Source organism: Balearica regulorum, chromosome Z (assembly GCF_011004875.1).
Source record: "Balearica regulorum gibbericeps isolate bBalReg1 chromosome Z, bBalReg1.pri, whole genome shotgun sequence".
Lineage (NCBI taxonomy): Eukaryota > Metazoa > Chordata > Aves > Gruiformes > Gruidae > Balearica > Balearica regulorum.
In genome coordinates this window covers 60,994,016-61,013,556 of record NC_046220.1, presented here as the reverse complement: position 1 = coordinate 61,013,556, position 19,541 = coordinate 60,994,016, and the positions used below count along the sequence as shown (strand labels likewise).

At 42.5% G+C, this 19,541-nt stretch overlaps 1 protein-coding gene across 2 annotated transcripts in view; it reads left to right on the top strand.

The window, feature by feature from the left end:
- Positions 1–970: 970 nt before the first annotated feature.
- Positions 971–19,541, top strand: part of AP3B1 (adaptor related protein complex 3 subunit beta 1) — a 171,415-nt gene continuing 152,844 nt past the window's right edge. The window contains exons 1-2 of one of the 2 annotated variants that reach the window (XM_075740554.1): positions 971–1,214; positions 18,393–18,468. In XM_075740554.1, the coding sequence (XP_075596669.1) occupies positions 1,081–1,214; positions 18,393–18,468 (210 nt within the window). In that variant the 5' untranslated portion in view covers positions 971–1,080. Of the gene's footprint in view, positions 1,215–14,733; positions 14,884–18,392; positions 18,469–19,541 lie in introns of those variants that run through there. The other variant, XM_075740553.1, reaches the window with a different exon arrangement.

Sequence of the window (19,541 nt, the reverse complement as noted above, 5' to 3'; positions counted from 1 at the left end):
ACAATCCATTTTTTTCCTTTTTTTTTTTTTTTCTCTGCAAGATAAAAAGTATTGATTGTGAACTGTAACCTTTTGGAAATGAGTTCAGTTCTCAGGATGAAAAGGTTGGACTCCACTAATATATCAGGAGATGAATAGAAGGGCATTTTAATGAACACAGATTATTCCTCAGATGCTGGGCAAAGGGGGGAAAGATGCACGTAGGAAAATAAGACTGTAAAAAGAAATCAGGATAAACTTCCCTCAGAGAACTTCTGATTAACCTTTTGCATTTTATGGCCTCCCCTACGTACACTGCTGCTGTTAGACTCGCCTACCCCACTACTACTGTAATAGTGCATGGAGGTCAGTGTGAGGTACCGACACTGATTGGGAAACAATTTGTAATATGGACTCCTAGAAGCAACAAACAAGCTAATGCCATGGCCCATACTTTGTATTTCAAACGGCCGTGCCCAAGGCACAGCGCAGGGCTGGGAGGCAAAGCTTGCTTCCCAAGCTGCCTGGGCATCCCTGTCTCAGGGCAAGCCAAACCCGGGCGCTCCTGTCGCGGCCTGGCCGCTGCCGCTGGGCACGGACAGGGGGCACGGAGCCACAGCTTCTCTCGGAGCTCCCTCGGAGGGAGGCCGAGCCAGCCCGGGGCCTGCGGGTCCGCCGGAAGGGAGGGAGGACGGGGCTGGTAAGAGACGAGGCTGGGAACAGCAGCTGGCCCACGGCAGCGGGTACGCAACGGCCTGCGTTTTGCGGGCGCCGCGGCTCCCCTCGCTCCGGGGCCGAACGGCAAAGCCTGCTGCACCGCGACACCGGTCTGGGCCTCGCCGGGAGAGCAGCGGGGGGGGCGGTCAGCACCCACGGGCGGCCCCGCCAGCTCCTCGCGCCCCTCTCGCCTCACCGCCTGCCCCTGCTGCCGTAACACGTAGGGGCAGGACGAGTTCCGCCACGTCCGCTTGGCCCCGCCTCCCGCCACGTGACGTGACTTGCCCGCCCCGCCGTGCTGGCGCGTGCCTGCCGCTTCCGGGGGGTGGATTAGGGTGTGCCGCGCCGGTAAGTTTGGCTGAGCGTGCGGGGAGCAGCGGCACCATGTCCGGTAACGGGTCCACCTACAGCGAGCAGGGGGGAGATGCGGCACCCGAGCTGGTCCAGGAGGTGGTGCCCACCACCACCACCCCTTCGGCTCCCGCGGCCTTCGGGCTCTTCAGCAGCGACACCAAGAAGTAAGGGGGGGGGCGGGGCGGGTTGAGCCGAGCCGGGCGGGGGGGGGGCGGAAACCGTCCCTCGGCGTCCGGCCGGGGCCCGCTCAGGGCTGTTGGGCGGGTGAGCGGAGACCGATTCCGTGGGTGTCAGGGCGGTGCTGGGCTGACGGGACCCTGCCCTCAGGCGCGGGGGCTGGGCGGCCGGGGAAGGACTGCGGCCTCAGGGCTTCTCCCGACCAGGGGCAGCTCCAGGGCCCGTGCTGGGGAAGCGGTGCCTCGGGTGACCGCTTTTATCCCCTCGTGACTCCGTGGAGGAGCTCGCTTGCTTACCCTTAAAGTGTTCGTAGTGGAATGGCTAACCTGTGAAGTTTTTCTGTTGGTTTGTTTGAAAAACTGCTTATCATTTTCCCTTTGTTTTGATAGCTAACCACACAGACGTGAGTTTAGTTTTGCCTTCAAATGTATTTAGGGGAAAAAAAAACGTGCTTAGAAGTATTTGTGAGAGTTGTAGTTGGAAGTGTAGTTGATAACGTCGAGGTAGCTGGCTTGAACTGGATCTTAAGAGCGTTGTGTTGTGGTCAGAAGTCAAAATGAGGAAATGAAGGAGGAAAAAACAAAAAAAAACCAAAACTGAACCAGCCAAAGTGCACTGGTACAGAAAGCCTTCAGCTCCTTAAAGGAAAAGTGAACTGGAGAGGAAAAAAATGGGTCTGAATGGAAGGATCAAGAGGTTTGTTAAGCTGGAATTGTATCCTACAACAAATTGGAAATCTATTCTGAGAGCAACCAATAAAAAGCACCATAAACTAAGGTCTCCTGTACATTAGAAAATCGATCACTTCTTCAGTTTGATTGCTCTGCACAAAGAGAACATCCATGCCTCAACTGATGTGTTTATTTTTTTGCTGCACCAAAGTAAATCACAACAACGTGGAGCTGTTTAGCTCTGTGAGACAGCAACTGATAGGCCTCCTCACTTTGCCAGACAAGTCACATTTCTCTTCTGCTGCTATTCAACTAAATACTTTGCTTTTTCATTCTGTTGCAGTTAAAACTTTCACTGCTCTAGCATGGATGCCCCACTGCTGACTTGTGTGTTGCAGCTGATTTGTGTTATTTGAATCTTTTCCTGTCCCCTTCCATAGAAACAACTTTGCACTTTATTTCTTAACCATTGTTTTGCTGTTTCTTTTTTCCACAGAAGGGGGTACCCTGATCATTGGTCATGGCCATAATTCTCTATATAAGTCATTTAATCCTAGACTTCAGACTGTTTTCCAGATAAAACATAGGGAGCTATACTTTATCAGCTACAGAAGTTGAAGTGACTAATTCTACCTGAGGCTGCCCAATGGTCAGGCGGAAATACAGCTCTGGGGCCCTGAGATGTTTTGTACATGTGTATGTATATGATTGTCTTTCAGTACAGAAGAACCAGAATAGCTTGTGATAAGTATGCATGCCTTATTAATTGCTCCTCCAGGCTTGCTCTTACACTTACAGGAGGGGAGAGCAGATCCATCCTCTAAAAGAATGGCTTGAGAGGAAAGCAGGCATTGATCTCTGTGGTCTTTTGTACCTGACAAAAAAGTTCTTGTTGAAATAGGAAGTTACCCACAGATTTGAATCATGGACAAACTCTGAGTATGGATTGGATAGTTGAGGAACGTGCACTGTGCAGTGAAGATTATGAGATTTCTGTGGTGTGAAAAAGTGACTGCAAGTGAGGGTTATTGTTAGAAAAACAGATTGCATTGAAGTCTGTTTGGAAAATGCAGTAGTCATGTATCAAGCATATATGTCATATAGTCCACACTGGTAACAGCCCAAAAACTCCTTATTGAGAAACAAACAAAATTTCCTTTCCTTAGAGCTGAAATGGAAGCTTTCTTAGAACAGAGACTGTAGCCCAGATGGAGGACACCATATCTTTCAGTGGTTTGGTTTGGTGTTAACTAGGCAGACATGATCCCTCCCTCCTGAGCATACGCAGAGGTGCAAGATGTGTCTCTGCATCTTGCATATTAAAGTGTGGGGATAGTGGAGTATTCCACTGGTGAAAATGAAATTACTGTTATGGCTTTTCAGAGTTGGTTTGCCAATGTCTCTTGATTTTCATTTAACACTGTTGAATGTGACCTTTGATATGCTTATGTCCCATATCATTGTGATGTTTCAGTGCTTGGCAAACTTTTTTTGTTGCTGAGGAAGGGGGATTCTTAGATTGACTGATGATACAAGAAGTGTTGCTTCTCAGCAGAGGCACAGATATACAATATATGACCCAGAATATTGTTGCAGTAACTGTTGGACCAGAGGCCTGCACTTGCCTGTTGCTAATTAACCTGAACAATATCATGTAGTTAAAGTACTAATACCAAGATACTACAGTAAACAATTTTTTAAAAAAATCCCAGTCTCTTTTCTTTATATTGCCTGTCTTCTCCTGATTGCCATGAAGAGGAAGTAAGCCAAAATGCTTCTGAAATAAATTATTTATTAGGATAAACTGTCTTCAGTCTTGCAGCATTTATTATATAGAATGGCCTATGACAAGCTGCACACAGAGGCACAAATGAGTATCAGTAAACTTAAATCTGAAGTCTAAAGTTGACTTGATACAAATTATTTGTCCTAACTGTTTTGGTTGTAGCATTTCAATAGAAATACTCAGCTGAAGTACTTATCATCTATAAGTTCTGAGCATCCCTCAGTGTCAAAAGCCCATGCGTCTTATTCTCCTGATAAGCTGCTTTTTTTTTACCTTTAGCAATTCCATGATTTATTCATTAACTTTCAATTACAAATAGAATCTTCAGTTAACGAGCATGGTATTTTCTTGACATGTTAGTGTTGTGATTTGATTGAGACACATGCCTCAAAACTTCTTTTGTGGTGACATCTTAAACCTAAGTGGAAAGTAACTGTTAGAAGATCAATGAAGATGAAATAATCACTGAAATAACTATATATCTTAACATAAACAAAGTGCAATAGGTTGCATGTACCATGTACAAATAGTATATTTCTCATTAGTTAATATATTGTATGTATCCACTGCAGTGGGTGAAAAAAGAATTGTAAAAATACAGCTTTGATCTACTGCTGTCAGGTAACTATGTAAATGTTCAGGATGAAAGAAATGAGGAAGGGAGTAGTTTTTTCTAAACTATTATATAAATTAAGTACAACATGTACATAAGAAACTATTTTCTTACCATTTTTGACTAAACTGAAACTCTTCATGAATAAGGGATTTCACCACAAATATATGAGATTGGGGCTAGCTTTTTCTGTGAGTATTGAATTCTGACTAAAGAGGCAAATATAACTTGCCTATTTGGTATGTATTAGTTTTTAAAAAGCCTTTTGGTTAGTTAGATAAAGGCAAATAGGTCCATGGTCCATCTGGTGTTCAGAGGATGGAAACTTTGTGTTCGTTCTGTTAACTGTCTCAATTACTGAATAAATGAAAGATCTTATCTACCTGACATGAGTGAGTTTAAACCTTTTTGTGTGGAATGGGCCACATTGCACGGCTGGAGATGCCTGTTCCTCTGCTTCCCCTCTTCCATGCTTGTCATGTGAGCAGACATGGATGGTATTCCTTTATACAACTTGTATAGTTACATTTTAGGAATTTATTTGTGTGTCCAGGTAGGTAGTCTGACACTTGTCTGTGAACTGGTTATGTTCCAGACATAGGTCACTCTAGGTGCTCTAGATGTACATCATTTGCATGCCCCACATGTTTGAAAAAGAAGAAAAAGGGTCAGGTTGTGGGCCACCAGAATAATGGAAATGGTCTACAGACAAGTCTGTGCCCGTAACAGGAGTTTTCAGCAGAAAATCACAAAGAGCCAAGGGGTTATGTACATCTTACAGACAAGCTGAATCCAGAGCCTGTAGACCTCAGCTATTTCTCCATGGTCTAGACTGATGCAATCCATGAAATAAACACTGCTTTCTTGGAGGACTGTCAAAATGATCTGTATAGTGTAGAGAGATACCGTTTGATGCACATCACCTAAGCTAATAGGACATTTTTATAGTTACACTATGTATTATTGCTCTGTGTAGAGGGATGAAAAATCTAACCACCTTCCAACTTGTAAGAAAACTTGGAGAGATAATTAGTAACACAGAATCCATGTTAATTGCTTACATTAGGGTGCAGCTATTACTGCCTTCAGTTAATTGCAGGTGGACAGACGATTTTCATCTATATTAAGTGCATTTTAAACAAAATTTGCCTGCATGTAATATTAAAATAATGTTTGGTTTCAGCAATAAAACTAGCTATTGCTGTATGTAAACCAAACGTAAAAACTTAAAAGATGAACCACATGAGTAATGTCAGTAGATATCAATTGATAAGTACAGTATTGAAGAAGATGGCAAAATTTATAACACGCATTTTCAACTTTACTGATTTGCATCTTTAAACTGTATTCCTGCCAAGCAAAATACATTTGTAATTTATTAGACTTTCTTCCTGCAGATCTGGCTTATGCATTCTGTTGAGCTATTCATCAGAACACTCGGCAAGGCTGCAAACCCATTTTTTTTGCTGAGATTTGCAAGCCTGTTTTGCAGAGAGCTGATGTAAGGTGGTGATTTCATTAAGATACTCATTCCCCAATTCTCTGTGCACAATAATTTTCCAAATTCATCAGAGCTAAAAACTTACTTTCAACAGCTGCCAGAGATGCTCTTGGAGTCTTAAATTGATCTAGTTTTGCCTTGGCATATCCTGTTCAACCAGTCGTGGAAAGCTTGTGCATAGACTGCCATTTATGAAATTCTTGGAGGAGACTCCAGCCATCATATTCAAACTTGATGCATCCACTAGCGCTTTGGCATGTCTGCTTTCTTTCCCCATCTGTTATAATGGCACTATGCCCACTAATATGGTGATATGCCAATTTCGGTAGGATGTACAAGCCAGCAAGGATGAATGGTTTGGATGAACTGATGACTCTACAAGATAAAATCTGAACCCTGTCGTCAGTACCATGATAGGAACTAAATGCAGTGTATGAACATGGGCAGAGCACTTCTCTAGCTGAAATCAGTCAGATCTGATGGCAAGTGACACACAGTGAATATATTCTTATTGCCATGCACTTGGCACATACGAGGATGCAAGCAATGAGCTGTTGATTTGCTGCGATTCTCTGTAATGTAGTCATTAAAACAATTTTTGAGGCTTTTTTATTTCCTCAGAAAGGCAAGTTTTATAGTTTAAGGTTTTCACTGTGATTTCTGCATATTTATTATGCTGTCATATATTTGCTTTAGAAGCTTGCTATGATCTGCATTCTGAATGGCATTAAAAATACATTTCTGCGAGACTATTATAACATAAGGCTGACACTTGCAAGAAATTCTAGGTTTTCTTAGTTCTGCTTTTCTGAAGACTTTTCCTGTCTATGCCACCCTGCGGTAGTTTTCTTACTTTGAGAAAACCAGAATTCTTTTGGCATGTAGAGATCTTGCTAGAAGATAAATAGCATTTTAAAGCTCTTTTAACAGCGTTTCTGAAATGCGGGCATATCTGTAAATATACTAACACTGTTGTGGATTCTGGCAGTGACAGCACCACCTTTGCGGTGGTGTCTTTAGGTGAAGCCTATTTGCAACATTTTCAGGGAAGCTGGAAATGTTTACTGCTTCTCACTCTCCTGTAATCCCTTCACAACTCTCAAATGCTGCAAAGTTATCTACAAATGTCTGCAAATTCTGATCACTGGCCTCAAGACAGGCTGTAAATTGACACAACCACTGAAGTGGCACCACCATCTCAGCCTTCAGGAAACTGATGTCTGACACCAAGGAAGATTTTTCTCTTGCAGAAGCTTCTCATCAAAGGTGTGGGCACTATCAGAAGAGGTCATATGCATTGAGGTTGTAAGATTGGTATTTTTCATCCTTTCAGACAAGCTTTCCTGCTGCTGGGTGAAGTAGTGTCTATACTTGACTGACAACGGATAATCTTAGAGTAAATCACAGTCCTCTCCAGAAAGGGTTTCAAACTGCTTTGTCAAACTAGCTGCCAACTGGTTTGTGCTTTTGAACTGTAGGTTGTTTACACATCTGCATTGATGGTGGTGGTAGCAGCAACTTACAGGTATGTACTTGCACTGAATTGCTCAAGCATTGTTCAGGTGCTATAGTTTTATAACAGGGAACTGGGAAGATGCTTTATTGAGTTTTAACTTCACACTTTTCTGTATGTTTCCTCCCTGAGAAGGATGAGACTGTACGTAAACCATCCAGATGGAAAGCGCCTTGAGACACCAAGTGGCAAAGCAATCATCAAATGAGTTAAATTATGTTGCCGGTTGGACTATAACCCATCTTGTCCATCTCAATGGCTCTAAGCCTTACAGGATACTGGATTTATCCTGGTTTTCCTCACACCTCTGCTGTCTATCCTTTAAAACTTACCAAGTTTGGGGTTTTGGGTGGTATCTTTGTTTTTCAGATTGAAAAATTAGGGATGGCTGAAATGGAAATAGATTGTTTCTTATCTCATTTTCTCTTTAAACCACAGTACAGCTACACTCAAAGCCAAATGATTGGAGTCTCCCTTGTAATAATAATAATAAGTTCTGAATTCTATGTTGGTGTTGTGAATTGGCAATAAATATAAATAGTGTTATAGTGGAAAAGAATGGCAATACTGAATAGCACCACAAGAGGTCATTCAAACAGTTTGTGGCATAGAATGAAACACTGAAACTCAGATTTCTTAATTTCCTGCTAGAGGAAGACCCCAAATCAACTGCAAAACAAACTCAAATTGCAGCATGTATTCACTGCCATTTTAGTTTCCATGTTACGTGGCTCTGAAATCAACATAAATGTAACAGAGTTCCTTTTAAGTGTTAAATTCAAACTTGTTTGGAGTTTACACCATAGCCTGAGCTAGAATAGGCCAATTTATTTTAACAATTTTGCAGTGCCAGTACAATGTGAAAAGCTTATTTTTTTTTAAATTATTTTTTATTTTTTAATTTTGTGGGGGACATGGGACCTTCCATAGGGCTTGATTACTGCTCAAGTGCCAAAACCAAAGGGTAAGCTGCTGTGTCATTGTGGATTTTCTGCTTCAAACCCGGTAACATGCACAGTATTTCGAACTTCATGTTGGAATATTTTGCTATGCTGCAGGCAAAAAAATAAATCTTACTGTGCTGTGGTTAAAAGTATGTCATCCAGATTGAAGTCTCCTAAAGGCTTGGAACATGGTTGGAGCATGTGCCATGCTGGACCTTATTCTCACCAATAAGGAGGGCCTGGCAGGGGATGTGAAGCTCAAGGGCAGCCTTGGCTGCAAGACCATGAAATGGTGGAATTTGGGATCCTCAGGGCAACGAGGAGGGTGCGCAGCAAGCTCACTACCCTGGACTTCAGGAGAGCAGACTTTGGCCTCTTCAGGGATCTGCTTGGTAGAGTACCATGCGACAAAGCTCTGGAGGGAAGAGGGGCCCAAGACAGCTGGCTAATATTCAACGGTCACCTCCTCCAAGCTCAGGAACGATGCATCCCAGCAAAGGGGAAGTCAAGCAAAACCACCAAGAGGCCCCCGTGGATGAACAAGGAGCTCCTGGGCAAAGTCAAACAAAAAAAGGAAGCCTACAGAGGGTGGAAGCAAGGGCAGGTAGCCTGGGAGGAATACAGAGAAACTGTGTGAGCAGCCAGGGATCAGGTTAGGAAAGCCAAAGCCCTGATAGAAATTAGTCTGGCCAGGGATGTCAAGGACAACAAGAAAAGCTTCTATAGGTATGCTAGTGAGAAAAGGAGGACGAGGGCAAATGCGGGTCCCCTCCAGAATGAAACGGGCGACCTGGTTACCCAGGTTACCCAGGATATGGAGAAGGCTGAGGTACTCAACGACTTCTTTGCCTCAGTCTTCACTGGCAAATGCTTGAGCCACGCTGCCCAGGTCACAGAAGGCAAAGGCAGGGACTGGGAGAATGCAGAACCGCCCACTGTAGGAGAAGATCAGGTTCAAGAATATCTAAGGAACCTGAAGGTGCATAAGTCTGGGGGGCCTGGTGAGACGCGTCCGCGGGTCTTGAGGGAACTGGCAGATGAAGTGGCCAGGCCACTCACCATCATATTTGAGAAGTCCTGGCAGTCAGGTGAAGTTCCCGCTGACTGGAAGAGGGGAAACATAACCCCCATTTTTAAGAAGGGAAAAAAGGAAGACCCAGGGAACTACAGGCCGGTCAGTCTCACCTCCGTGCCTGGCAAGATCATGGAGCAGACCCTCCTGGAGACTATGCTCAGGCACATGGAAGACAAGGAGGTGACTGGTGACAGCCAACACGGCTTCACTAAGGGCAAATTGTGCCTGACAGATTTGGTGGCCTTCTATTATGGGGGTACAGTGTCAGTGTATAAGGGAAGGGCAACTGATGTCATCCACCTGGACTTGTGCAAGGCATTTGACACTGTCCCACATGACATCCTTGTCTTTCAATTGGAGAGACATGGATTTGATGGATGGACCACTCGGTGGATAAGGAATTGGCTGGATGGTCGCACTCAAAGAGTTGTGGTCAACAGCTCAATGTCCAAGTGGAGAACAGTGACGAGTGGTGCTCCTCAGGAGTCGGTACTGGGACTGGCACTGCTTGACTTCTTTGTCGGCGACATGGACAGTAGGATCGAGTGCACCCTCAGCAAGTTTGCCAATGACACCAAGCTGTGTGGTGTGGCTGACACACTGGAGGGAAGGGATGCCATCCAGAGGGACCTTGACAGGCTGGAGAGGTGGGCCTGTGTGAACCACAGAAAGTTCCACAAGGCCAAGTGCAAGGTCCTGCATGTGGGTTGGCACAATCCCAAGCATGACTATAGGCTGGGCGGAGAATGTCTTTAGAGCAGCCCTGAGGAGAAGGACTTGGGGGTATTGATTGATGAGAAGCTCAACATGAGCAGGGAGTGTGTGCTCACAGCCCAGAAAGCCAACCGTGTCCTGGGCTGCATCAAAAGAAGTGTGACCAGCAGGTCGAGGGAGGTGATCCTGCCCCTCTACTCCACTCTTGTGAGACTCCACCTGGAGTACTGCGTCCAGCTCGGGGGGCCCCAGGACAGGAGGGACATGGAGCTGTTGGAGGGAGTCCAGAAGAGGGCCACGAAGCTGATGGGAGGGCTGGAGCACCTCTCCTATGAGGACAGGCTGAGAGACTTGGGGCTGTTCAGCCTGGAAAAAAGAAGGCTCTGGGGAGATCTAATTGCAGCTTACCAGTACCTGAAGGGGCCTACAGGAAGGCTGGTGAGGGACTGTTTATGAGGGAGTGCAGTGACAGGACAAGGGGTAATGGGTTTAAGCTGAAGGAGGGTCGATTTAGATTAGCTGTTAGAAAGAAATTCTTCCCTGTGAGCGTGGTGAGGCACTGGAACAGGTTGCCCAGAGAGGTTGTGGAGGCCCCATCCCTGGAAGTGTTTAAGACCAGGTTGGATGATGCTTTTGGCAACCTGGTCAAGTGGAGGGTGTCCCTGCTCATGGCAGGGGGGGTTGGAACTAGATGATCTTTAAGGTCCCTTCCAACCCAAACCATTCTATGATTCTCTGAACATAAGAACAATGCAGTTGATATCGTGTGACTGATAATAGCAGTGGATGGAGAACTTAAACCAAAAAATGAATTATTAAAAGTCTGTTGAATTGTACTTTTGTAACTTTTATTCTTGTTCGATAACAGGTGGTTCCATAATATCAGAACTGGTGAAGCTTGCTTCCTCCATCCTTGTGGTGGATTTGCCATTTCTTATACCTTGCAGGAACATAGTTCTGTCCTTGTATATGAAGAGCCTCTGTCTCACCATGAGTTTATTTGTTTAAAATTCCTTGCTGTTTCTTAGAGGTGATTAAAACTGTTCCCAGCTTTTGGGGCATACCAATGGCATTGGGAATCATAATTAAATTCTTATTTTGTAAAACTACGGGCTGATAAACTCCCAGGAGCAAAGATTTTGTAGCTAAAGAATTATTGTTGCATTGCCAGCTGGGCTTCAGTTCCAGTTTTGATACTTAGGAAACTTCTTTTTACAGAGAAAGCCTTATGATTATTGGGTAACTTCTTTCCTTCACTGGGTACATTACAACTGTAGCAAATTCTGACAATTTATGGGTTTCATCTTACGGTGTTGCTAAAAAGAACAGGAGATATAACAGCTGTTTATCTTATCAGAGTGGAGTAAGTGTTCTCTTAAGACTTGTTCAGAATATGTAGGTGCAGTGGCAAATTATTTGCCAGAGATTACGAATTAGTATTTTAGTGTGATTAAAGATTTGTAATACTTCCTGTGAGAGGACGAAGTAACCCAGAGGCCCAGTTTTATTACTGCTGGTTTAAACCTCAGTGATGTTCAGTTACGCCTACACTCTTTTGTTTTCTGTAGAAGCGGGTAATGTTGCTCAACAGAATCTGAAATCTGAGCAAGATGCCAGTTTTAGTGACCAAGTGTGCATTGACAAGAGCATGGCATATTCAGAGTTGTTCTGTAGTTGCTGTTTGCTGTGATCAGCATGAACAGTAATGGTCAGGGTCCTTTCTGACTGTCAAGCTCTAGTTTGTTGGGAGGTTTTGCTCTTGTTTGGGAATGTTCGGGTGGGGTTTTTGTAAGGTGGGTTTTGTTGGTGGTGGTTTTTTTGGGGGTGTTTGGTTTTTTGTTTTTTGGGTTTGGTTTTTTTTTTCATTTTAATGGCAGGGGATTAGAGGGAGCATGAAAGAGAATGAAAACTAGAAAAATGTAACTGGTGTTTTTTTGTTTACTTTCTTACAGTAACATCTGTAAAGTTAATGCTAACTGGTAGGCCTATCAGAGGTCCTATCATATCCATACCCCTGTTGTACCCAGAAATGGTGCAAAGGCATATGAAGAAAGCAGTGCTTTGAGGTAGAAAGACAAAAGTAGTATCTATCTTAAAGGCTACAATTATAAAGTATGAAAGCGTGAAAGAAAGTTAGAAATGAGCTTCTGCTTAACATTCGACTAGTGATTTAAAGAGAATGTATTATTCTGGATGTGTTTCGTGATGTGCATCATGTTGTATCATCACAGATTTGTCATGTGTCATGCTTGTTATGAGAGAAAGTTAGGCCGTGAATTTTCATTTCTAATTTACATTCTCTTAGGCTTCAAATTCATAGAATCATAGAATGGTTTGGGTTGGAAGGGACCTCAAAGATCATCTAGTTCCACCCCCCCCCACCACAGCAGGAACACCCTCCACTAGACCAGGTTGCCCAAAGCCCCATCCAACCTGGCCTGGAACACTTCCAGGGAGGGGGCATCCACAGCCTCTCTGGGCAACCTGTTCCAGTGCCTCATCACCCTCACAGGGAAGAATTTCTTCCTGATACCTAATCTAAATCGACCCTCTTTCACTTTAAACCCATTGCCCCTTGTTGTATCACTACACTTCCTGATGAACAGTCCATCTCCAAACTGGCAACTTTTTAGGGCACTGGGGCTGTGTTATGTAGCGGTTAAGACACCAGACTACAACTTGGGAACTCAAGGAAATCTCATTGCATTCTCAGATATGGCAGTGGGCATGTGGGAGTCTATATGTTTTTTCTTGTCTCCTCTCAGAAAGTCATTTCATATCTTCTTACTGTTAGGGAAAATGGTCTCAGAGACAATATATTTAGTCTTTGTGGTGGCTTGACCCTGGCTGGAGGCCAGGTGCCCACCAAAGCCGCTCTGTCACTGCCCTCCTCAGCTGGACAGGGGAGAGAAAGTACAATGAAAGGCTCCTGGGTCAAGATAAGGGCAGGGAGAGATCACTCACCAGTTACTGTCATGGGCAAAACATACTCAACTTAAAAAAAAAATTCATCTAATTTATTACCAAGCAAAAAAGAGTAATGAGAAATAAAACCAAACCTTAAAACCTCCCCCCCCTCTCCCCCCTTCTTCCCAGGCTCAACTTCACTCCCCATTTCTCTCCCTCCTCCCCCCCAGCACCACAGGGGGACAGGGAATGGGGGTTGTGGTCAGTTCATCACACGGTGTCTCTGCTGCTCCTTCCTCCTCAGGGGGATGACTCCTCACACTCTGCCCCTGCTCCAGCGTGGGGTCCCTCCCACGGGAGACAGTCCTCCAGCAACTTCTCCAACGTGAGTCCTTCCCAGGGGCTGCAGTTCTTCACCAACTGCTCCAGCGTGGGTCCCTTCCACAGGGTGCAGACCCTCAGGAACAGACTGCTCCAGCGTAGGTCCCCCCACGGGGTCACAACTCCTGCCAGCAAACCTGCTCTAGCGTGGGCTTCCCATGAGGTCACAGCCTCCTTTGCACATCCACCTGCTCTGGCATGGGGTCCTCCAGGGGCTGTAGGGGATATCTGCTCCACCGTGCACCTCCATGGGCTGCAGGGGGACAGCCTGCCTCACCATGGTCTTCCCCAGGGGCTGCAGGGGAATCTCTGCTCCAGTGCCTGGAGCACCTCCTGCCCCTTCTTCTTCACTGACCTGGGTGTCTGCAGAGTTGTTTCTCACATCTTTTCACTCCTCTCTCTGGCTGCAAAAAACTGCTGCTCCTTTTTTTTGCCCTTCTTCATTATGTTACCCCAGAGACACTATAACTGTGGCTGTTAGGCTCAGCCTAGCCCAGTGGTGGGTCCATTTTGGTTCTCCCCTTGTCTGTTGAATGTGAGGGAAGCTTCTGGCAGCTTCCTACAGAAGCCACCCCTGCAGTGCCCCCCCCCCCCCCCCCCCCCCCCCCAAAAAAAAAAATCTGGAAATGCAAACCCAAAACGCTTATACAAAAGTTTTTTGCACCTACTGTTCCTGGCACTATTACTGTCCTGCTTCATATAGATCCATATTATTCATAAACTATGAGATTACACTTCCTTAAACCTGGTTTTGCTGCCAATGTAATAAAGCTTATATTTCAGTTATCTGTAATACGTAGCTAACTAAGGCTAGAATTTCTCTCAAAGTTTTAGCAGGGAGTGACAAAGGTATTGATGCAGCTGGAGGCTTGCTTGCATTTTTCTGAGCTCCTGGCAGGTGGACATAAGTGATAAAGAAATGTGATAAAGAAATTATTTGTCTAACATTGTGTACTGAAGAACTGCCACTTCAGAATAACTAATGAGTATAGAAACATGACCAGCAGTGTGAGGCTTGCAGTTATGCTTTCTGTTTCGAGGGATTTTACTTAAGGATTGAAATTCCCTTAAATCTTCTTAATCCCTTTGTCATCTTAATGCTCTTTTGTACTGTACAATAAAGTATATTATGAAACACTGAAATGCATTTGCTTTTCTCATTGTTCACTGAGGCTGCTGATAAGAGTTGTTTTTGGAGGGAAATGACCTTTGAAATCTGCATAGGATATTTGTTTCTAGAAGTTAAAACAGCAAGGGAGTGGGTATCCTGTTACTCAGTAAGATTTTCTTTTTGAGTAGACCTCAGTCTTGGCAGGCAAGCTTAGCTGAATGCAGTCATCTTTTTTTTTTTTTTTTTTTTTTTAATATTGTACTTAAAAGAAGGGAACAAAATTCTACAATGCTGGGTAAAATGATTGAGGTGTCTTGCACTATTAAGTCTGCTCTTAAAGGGCAAAACTTCGAGGTTACACTGAAACCACATCTAACTGTAGAAGAAAAAAGGCTTGCTGCTGCTGATCCATATGAATATATGGAACAATATTTTACTCTGTAAGTATCTAATGCTTGCTATTCTTGGATGATAATTTGTTAGAAAAGATTAAAAAAAAATACATCAGTTCATGCAGCAATTAATTTCCGAATGGGTTCATCAAGAACTTGTGAGTTTTTTCTGTTTTTCTTTTTTCCTCTCTGCTGCTTTTTTCTTAGGAAAGTAAGGCTGACTGTAAGCAGGTCTTCATTTCTTAATTTCTCTGTTTTGTACCTTCCCTGTTAATATTTCAAAATGCTTTAATTTGAAATGTATGACAGAATATTTTCTACAAGTAGTTGGAAGTACATTTCATCATTAAATACTTCTTTCTTCTGTCTTCATGTCTTAAATTGACCTTTTGCCTTTTTTCTTTGTATTTGTTACATGGTAATTCATATTACTGTCTGCTTTTTGTCATTCCCAACTTCTGGGAGGTAGTCTTCAGCATGTACTTGAAACCTGTACTGTGTAACTTTCTCCATTTTTACTACCTGATCTTCAAGTTCAAATTATTATTTCCACATTTTCTACTTTCTCACTTGCAAATTTTGTTGACATTTTTTCATGTTAACTTTTTTGTTAATCATTTCATTAGGTAAATGTATTCCCAGACTTTAGTCTTAAGCAGTTGCTACAGGCTTATTCATGCAATACTTTTTGATTCTTTAGTCAGATACTACTTTTTATGAAAAGTAGTGGCTTTGTTGGATGTGCCAAGGAACCGAAACATCCTTCTACCAATTATATGAGACCTACATGATCACAATTTAGTAATATTATCCTGTGCTTTAGCTTTTATGGATATCTTTATCTCAATTTTTGCATGATTATGTGGAATAGCAGTAGAAAACTGGAAGCAGGAGCATGGGAGTAGAAGCAGCTTTCTAAATCAAGTCCAGTCTTCTGCTCTGTAACTTTGATAACTCTTGTATAGATTCTTTCACAAGCTAAGCTTAAAAGGTAAGGATTAAAACTTAAGCAGAAGGAATTACAAGTCTCTGAAATTTCTGTATGCCACTGGAGCAAACTCTCAGGCAAGGTGCTTCGAGCTGGCCTAAAAGAACTGAGACTTACTCGCTGTCCTATGAGGAATGAGTGGACGGGAATGGTCAGCAAAATAAGCTATCTCTGTGGCTAAGAGTGGTGGGAATAAAGAGAGCTTCCAAAAGCTAGATCAAGCTAGCCTTTCTAAAAATGAAAGGTGAAACTACACAGAGAGATTAAAAGGTTAAAGCAAATTATTAAAGGTATTTTAGGTACAACCCTAAACCAACAAATACTTGATTTCTGATCTCAAAATAAAGGAGATAGAGTTGAGGAAAAAATATGGAGTGGCTAAAAGAAGTGTGAGGATATAGAGGTGAACATAAGCATGCTAGAACAGAAATCAGAGCTTAATGTGGAGGGAGGTGTGCCTTTAACCCAGGGAGCTGGGAGGAACGCAATAGGAAATCACAACATTAATTATTTTCAACAAATCTGTCAACTTGGGTAGTATTACAAGAAGAAAGGATGTCACCACTTCCCATGGAGAAGTCAGCCAACTATAGAGATATTAAACTGATCTCAACAGTATGCAGAACTACAGAATGAAGTTGAATGGGAAGTATAATTTAAAGGACTGATGCAAACAACTGAATAAACACAGCAGTAGAAGACTGACCATGTAGTTCTTTGAACACATCCAGGAGTGACTGAAAACAGTAAAAACCTTTGAGTGTGATGCAGACAAAATAAGGAGTTCCCAATGATATTTGGGAAACAGTGCTAAAGCAGGTGAGGAAATCAAATGCTTCTGCTTTTTTCTTTTAAAGATAATACTTAAACATTAAGCTGTCAAGTGAAGCCAATGTTTACAATAGGCTACCTGTATTAGGTTGCGCCAGTATTTCATGAAACATTGGGTTTTGAAAAAGCAGTTAGACTCCAACTGGAAGTTGCATGTACATATCTGTGTCCTGAATTCTGCATGTCTTTCTTCTGGCTTATTAGGAAAAATGTGGTTTAGGTTTTTTCCCCATCTGGTTATGGTTCTTAATTTTGTATACTGAAGTGTGTGGGCAATGTGGATTTCTTATGGAGGGGCACAGAATAAATGTAGTACTGGATCTGAAAATATGAGGAAAATCTTCTTTATTAGAGTGACTCTACCCATTGCAAGTAGCAAAAATGCTGTTTAAAGGTTTATAAAGTAGTGGATGACAACATTTTGTCTCATTGTAATGAATTCTGTCTTTGGCTTAAACCTCTTTCCTCCCCATCTGAAATGCAGTGATAAATCAGAATATATCAGAAGGCTGGAGAGGGATGGTTTACAATGGCTTGTAATCATAGGACAAGGGATAATGGCCTTAAGCGGAAGGAGAGGTAGATTTGGATTAGACATTAGGAAAAAGTTCTTCACCATGAGGGTGATGAGGCACTGGAACAGGTTGCCCAGAGGGGTTGTGGATGCCCCCTCCCTGGAAGTGTTCCAGGCCAGGTTGGATGGGGCTTTGGGTAACCTGGTCTAGTGGAGGGTGTCCCTACCCATGACAGGGGGATTAGAACTAGATGGTCTTTAAAGTCCCTTCCGACCCAAACTATTCTGTGATAGCTGGGGTTTGCCTTCACTTTTGAAATCCTTTCTGGATTTCGGTGTTGTCCTTCACTATGTGAAAGCTCAAAGGGTTTGTAAACTTGGAAAATTTTTGGAGTTCTTTGGAATATTGCAGGTGTCTCCTCTTGATTCATTGTTTGCTTCGTATTTTTTAGTACTCAAGCAATCTAGGCATTACAAAAGGCTATTTCTTCAAAGAATCTTTTTTTGTAAACTTTCAGAGTCCATAAATGCACTTAGACACTAAAAAGCCAAGCAGGGTGAGGTTTCTTATTAGTGATGACCAATGAGAAGCTGTGTCTGCAAGAGAACATCCCTATCAACTTAATATTTTCATGTGAGAATTTTACATCAGCTGTTCAGGCTATCTAAATTGTATGGCATGTAGAATAGATGTGCAACAGATTTGAGGCTTTTATTGCCCAGGACAAGGGATAGCAATTTACAGTCCAGAAAGGCAGATGAAAACATAGGGTTATATACTTGATTCTTCTTGAAATTCAAACCCTGCTCAGGTCTGCTATTGGGCTTTTTGGTGATTTACGTAAGGTGATACCATATTTTAACACAACCATGTCAACCTCAGGCTATTACATCTGGCCCTCATTGGGGGAAAAGGGAGGAGCGAATGAGGAGTTGATTCAAATTGAGTTCTTCTCTTGTCTCAAGACTTCAACCTTCCAGCCAAGGTTCAGCTAACAGCAGATTAAAGTTGCATGGGTTTGCATTATTGTTGGAATCTGATAGATTCTTTTACTACACGCTTCATTATACTATGCCGGCATGTTAACAAATACAATTTACAAATGGACAAGGAGGAGCAGTGCTTCACCTTAAGTTGCTGAATTGGTAGAAGAATATAAATGTAGTATTCTGGTTTTATTTTTTTACTTTTTCTATTGATGTTTTACTGTGTTTCTACCATAGAAATGAAGACCTAAAACAAATGTTGGAAAGCAGTAAAGATTCTGCAAAGCTGGATGCTATGAAAAGGATTGTTGGGGTATGTGATTTTTTTTAATTACTATTTTTATTTGTTAAGGTATCTTATTATTTTTATTTCTTGGATATGAATACTGGTTTTGCATTACAAAAAGTCAGCATTTGAATCTCTAAATGGTGTTTAAAAGCTACTCTGAAATCCTTAATTTGGAATTTTGTGTAGAAATTGCTATATCAAAATATATGCCCCTCATATACTTCTAAAATATTTATGTAACAGTGCCAATATGCTTCTAAATAACTATTTTTAGTAGGAAGATCAGAGAGAGTGAGATCTTAAATAGGAAGTGGTTCCTTTAGAGAAGCTTCAATTGCTGTCTTAATTCATCGGACAGGAAAGTGCAGAACTTTGCAGGAGTAAAATGACAAATTGCATTTACTATTTTTACTTTTTTAGATTACATAAGGATTATTTTTTTTTGATTGTGTGTGTTGCCTGTATGTTTGAGTAAGTATTTCAGGTGAACTGAGTACCCATAGAGGTGATTAATGTTTAACAACATTGTAGTTTTAAACACTATAAACTAAACATCATGAAGTTGATAAAGTCTCTTTATTTTTTCTTAAAAGTATTGGAAGAATGGGCTGTGGAAAGCTGTTCAGTGTCCACGTGACTTCTTTCTTGAGTCTTCTGCACTTGCTTTCTCTCATTGTTCCTTCAGTCTCCTCTGGATATGCTTTTTTGTTTTGCTTGGTTTTTTGCATGGGTTAATCCTATCCAAATATGTACTGAAGCGAGGAGGTACAGGTTGTATCATGCAATCATGTTTTTTCCTCTGGCTCTAGAATTAGCGATTTCTCCCTTTGTTTTCCTCTAGTAATGAAGATTTTACTCACGCTGGTTGTCTTTTGGTTTTGCCTTTGATTCTGGTCCTGTCAGAGACATCAATTACCTTTTAGATCTGGGTAACCTATCAATTACTATTTCATACCTTTTTTTTTTTTTTTTTTTTTGAGGAAAAATTTCTTGGTTCATCTTCTCCAAGATGATGTTGGATTCCTGGATTCCTCAGGGTTTGACCCTGGCATACTGAGTCTGGCACATTGGGGGTGCTGTTGCAAGAAATCGTGGCC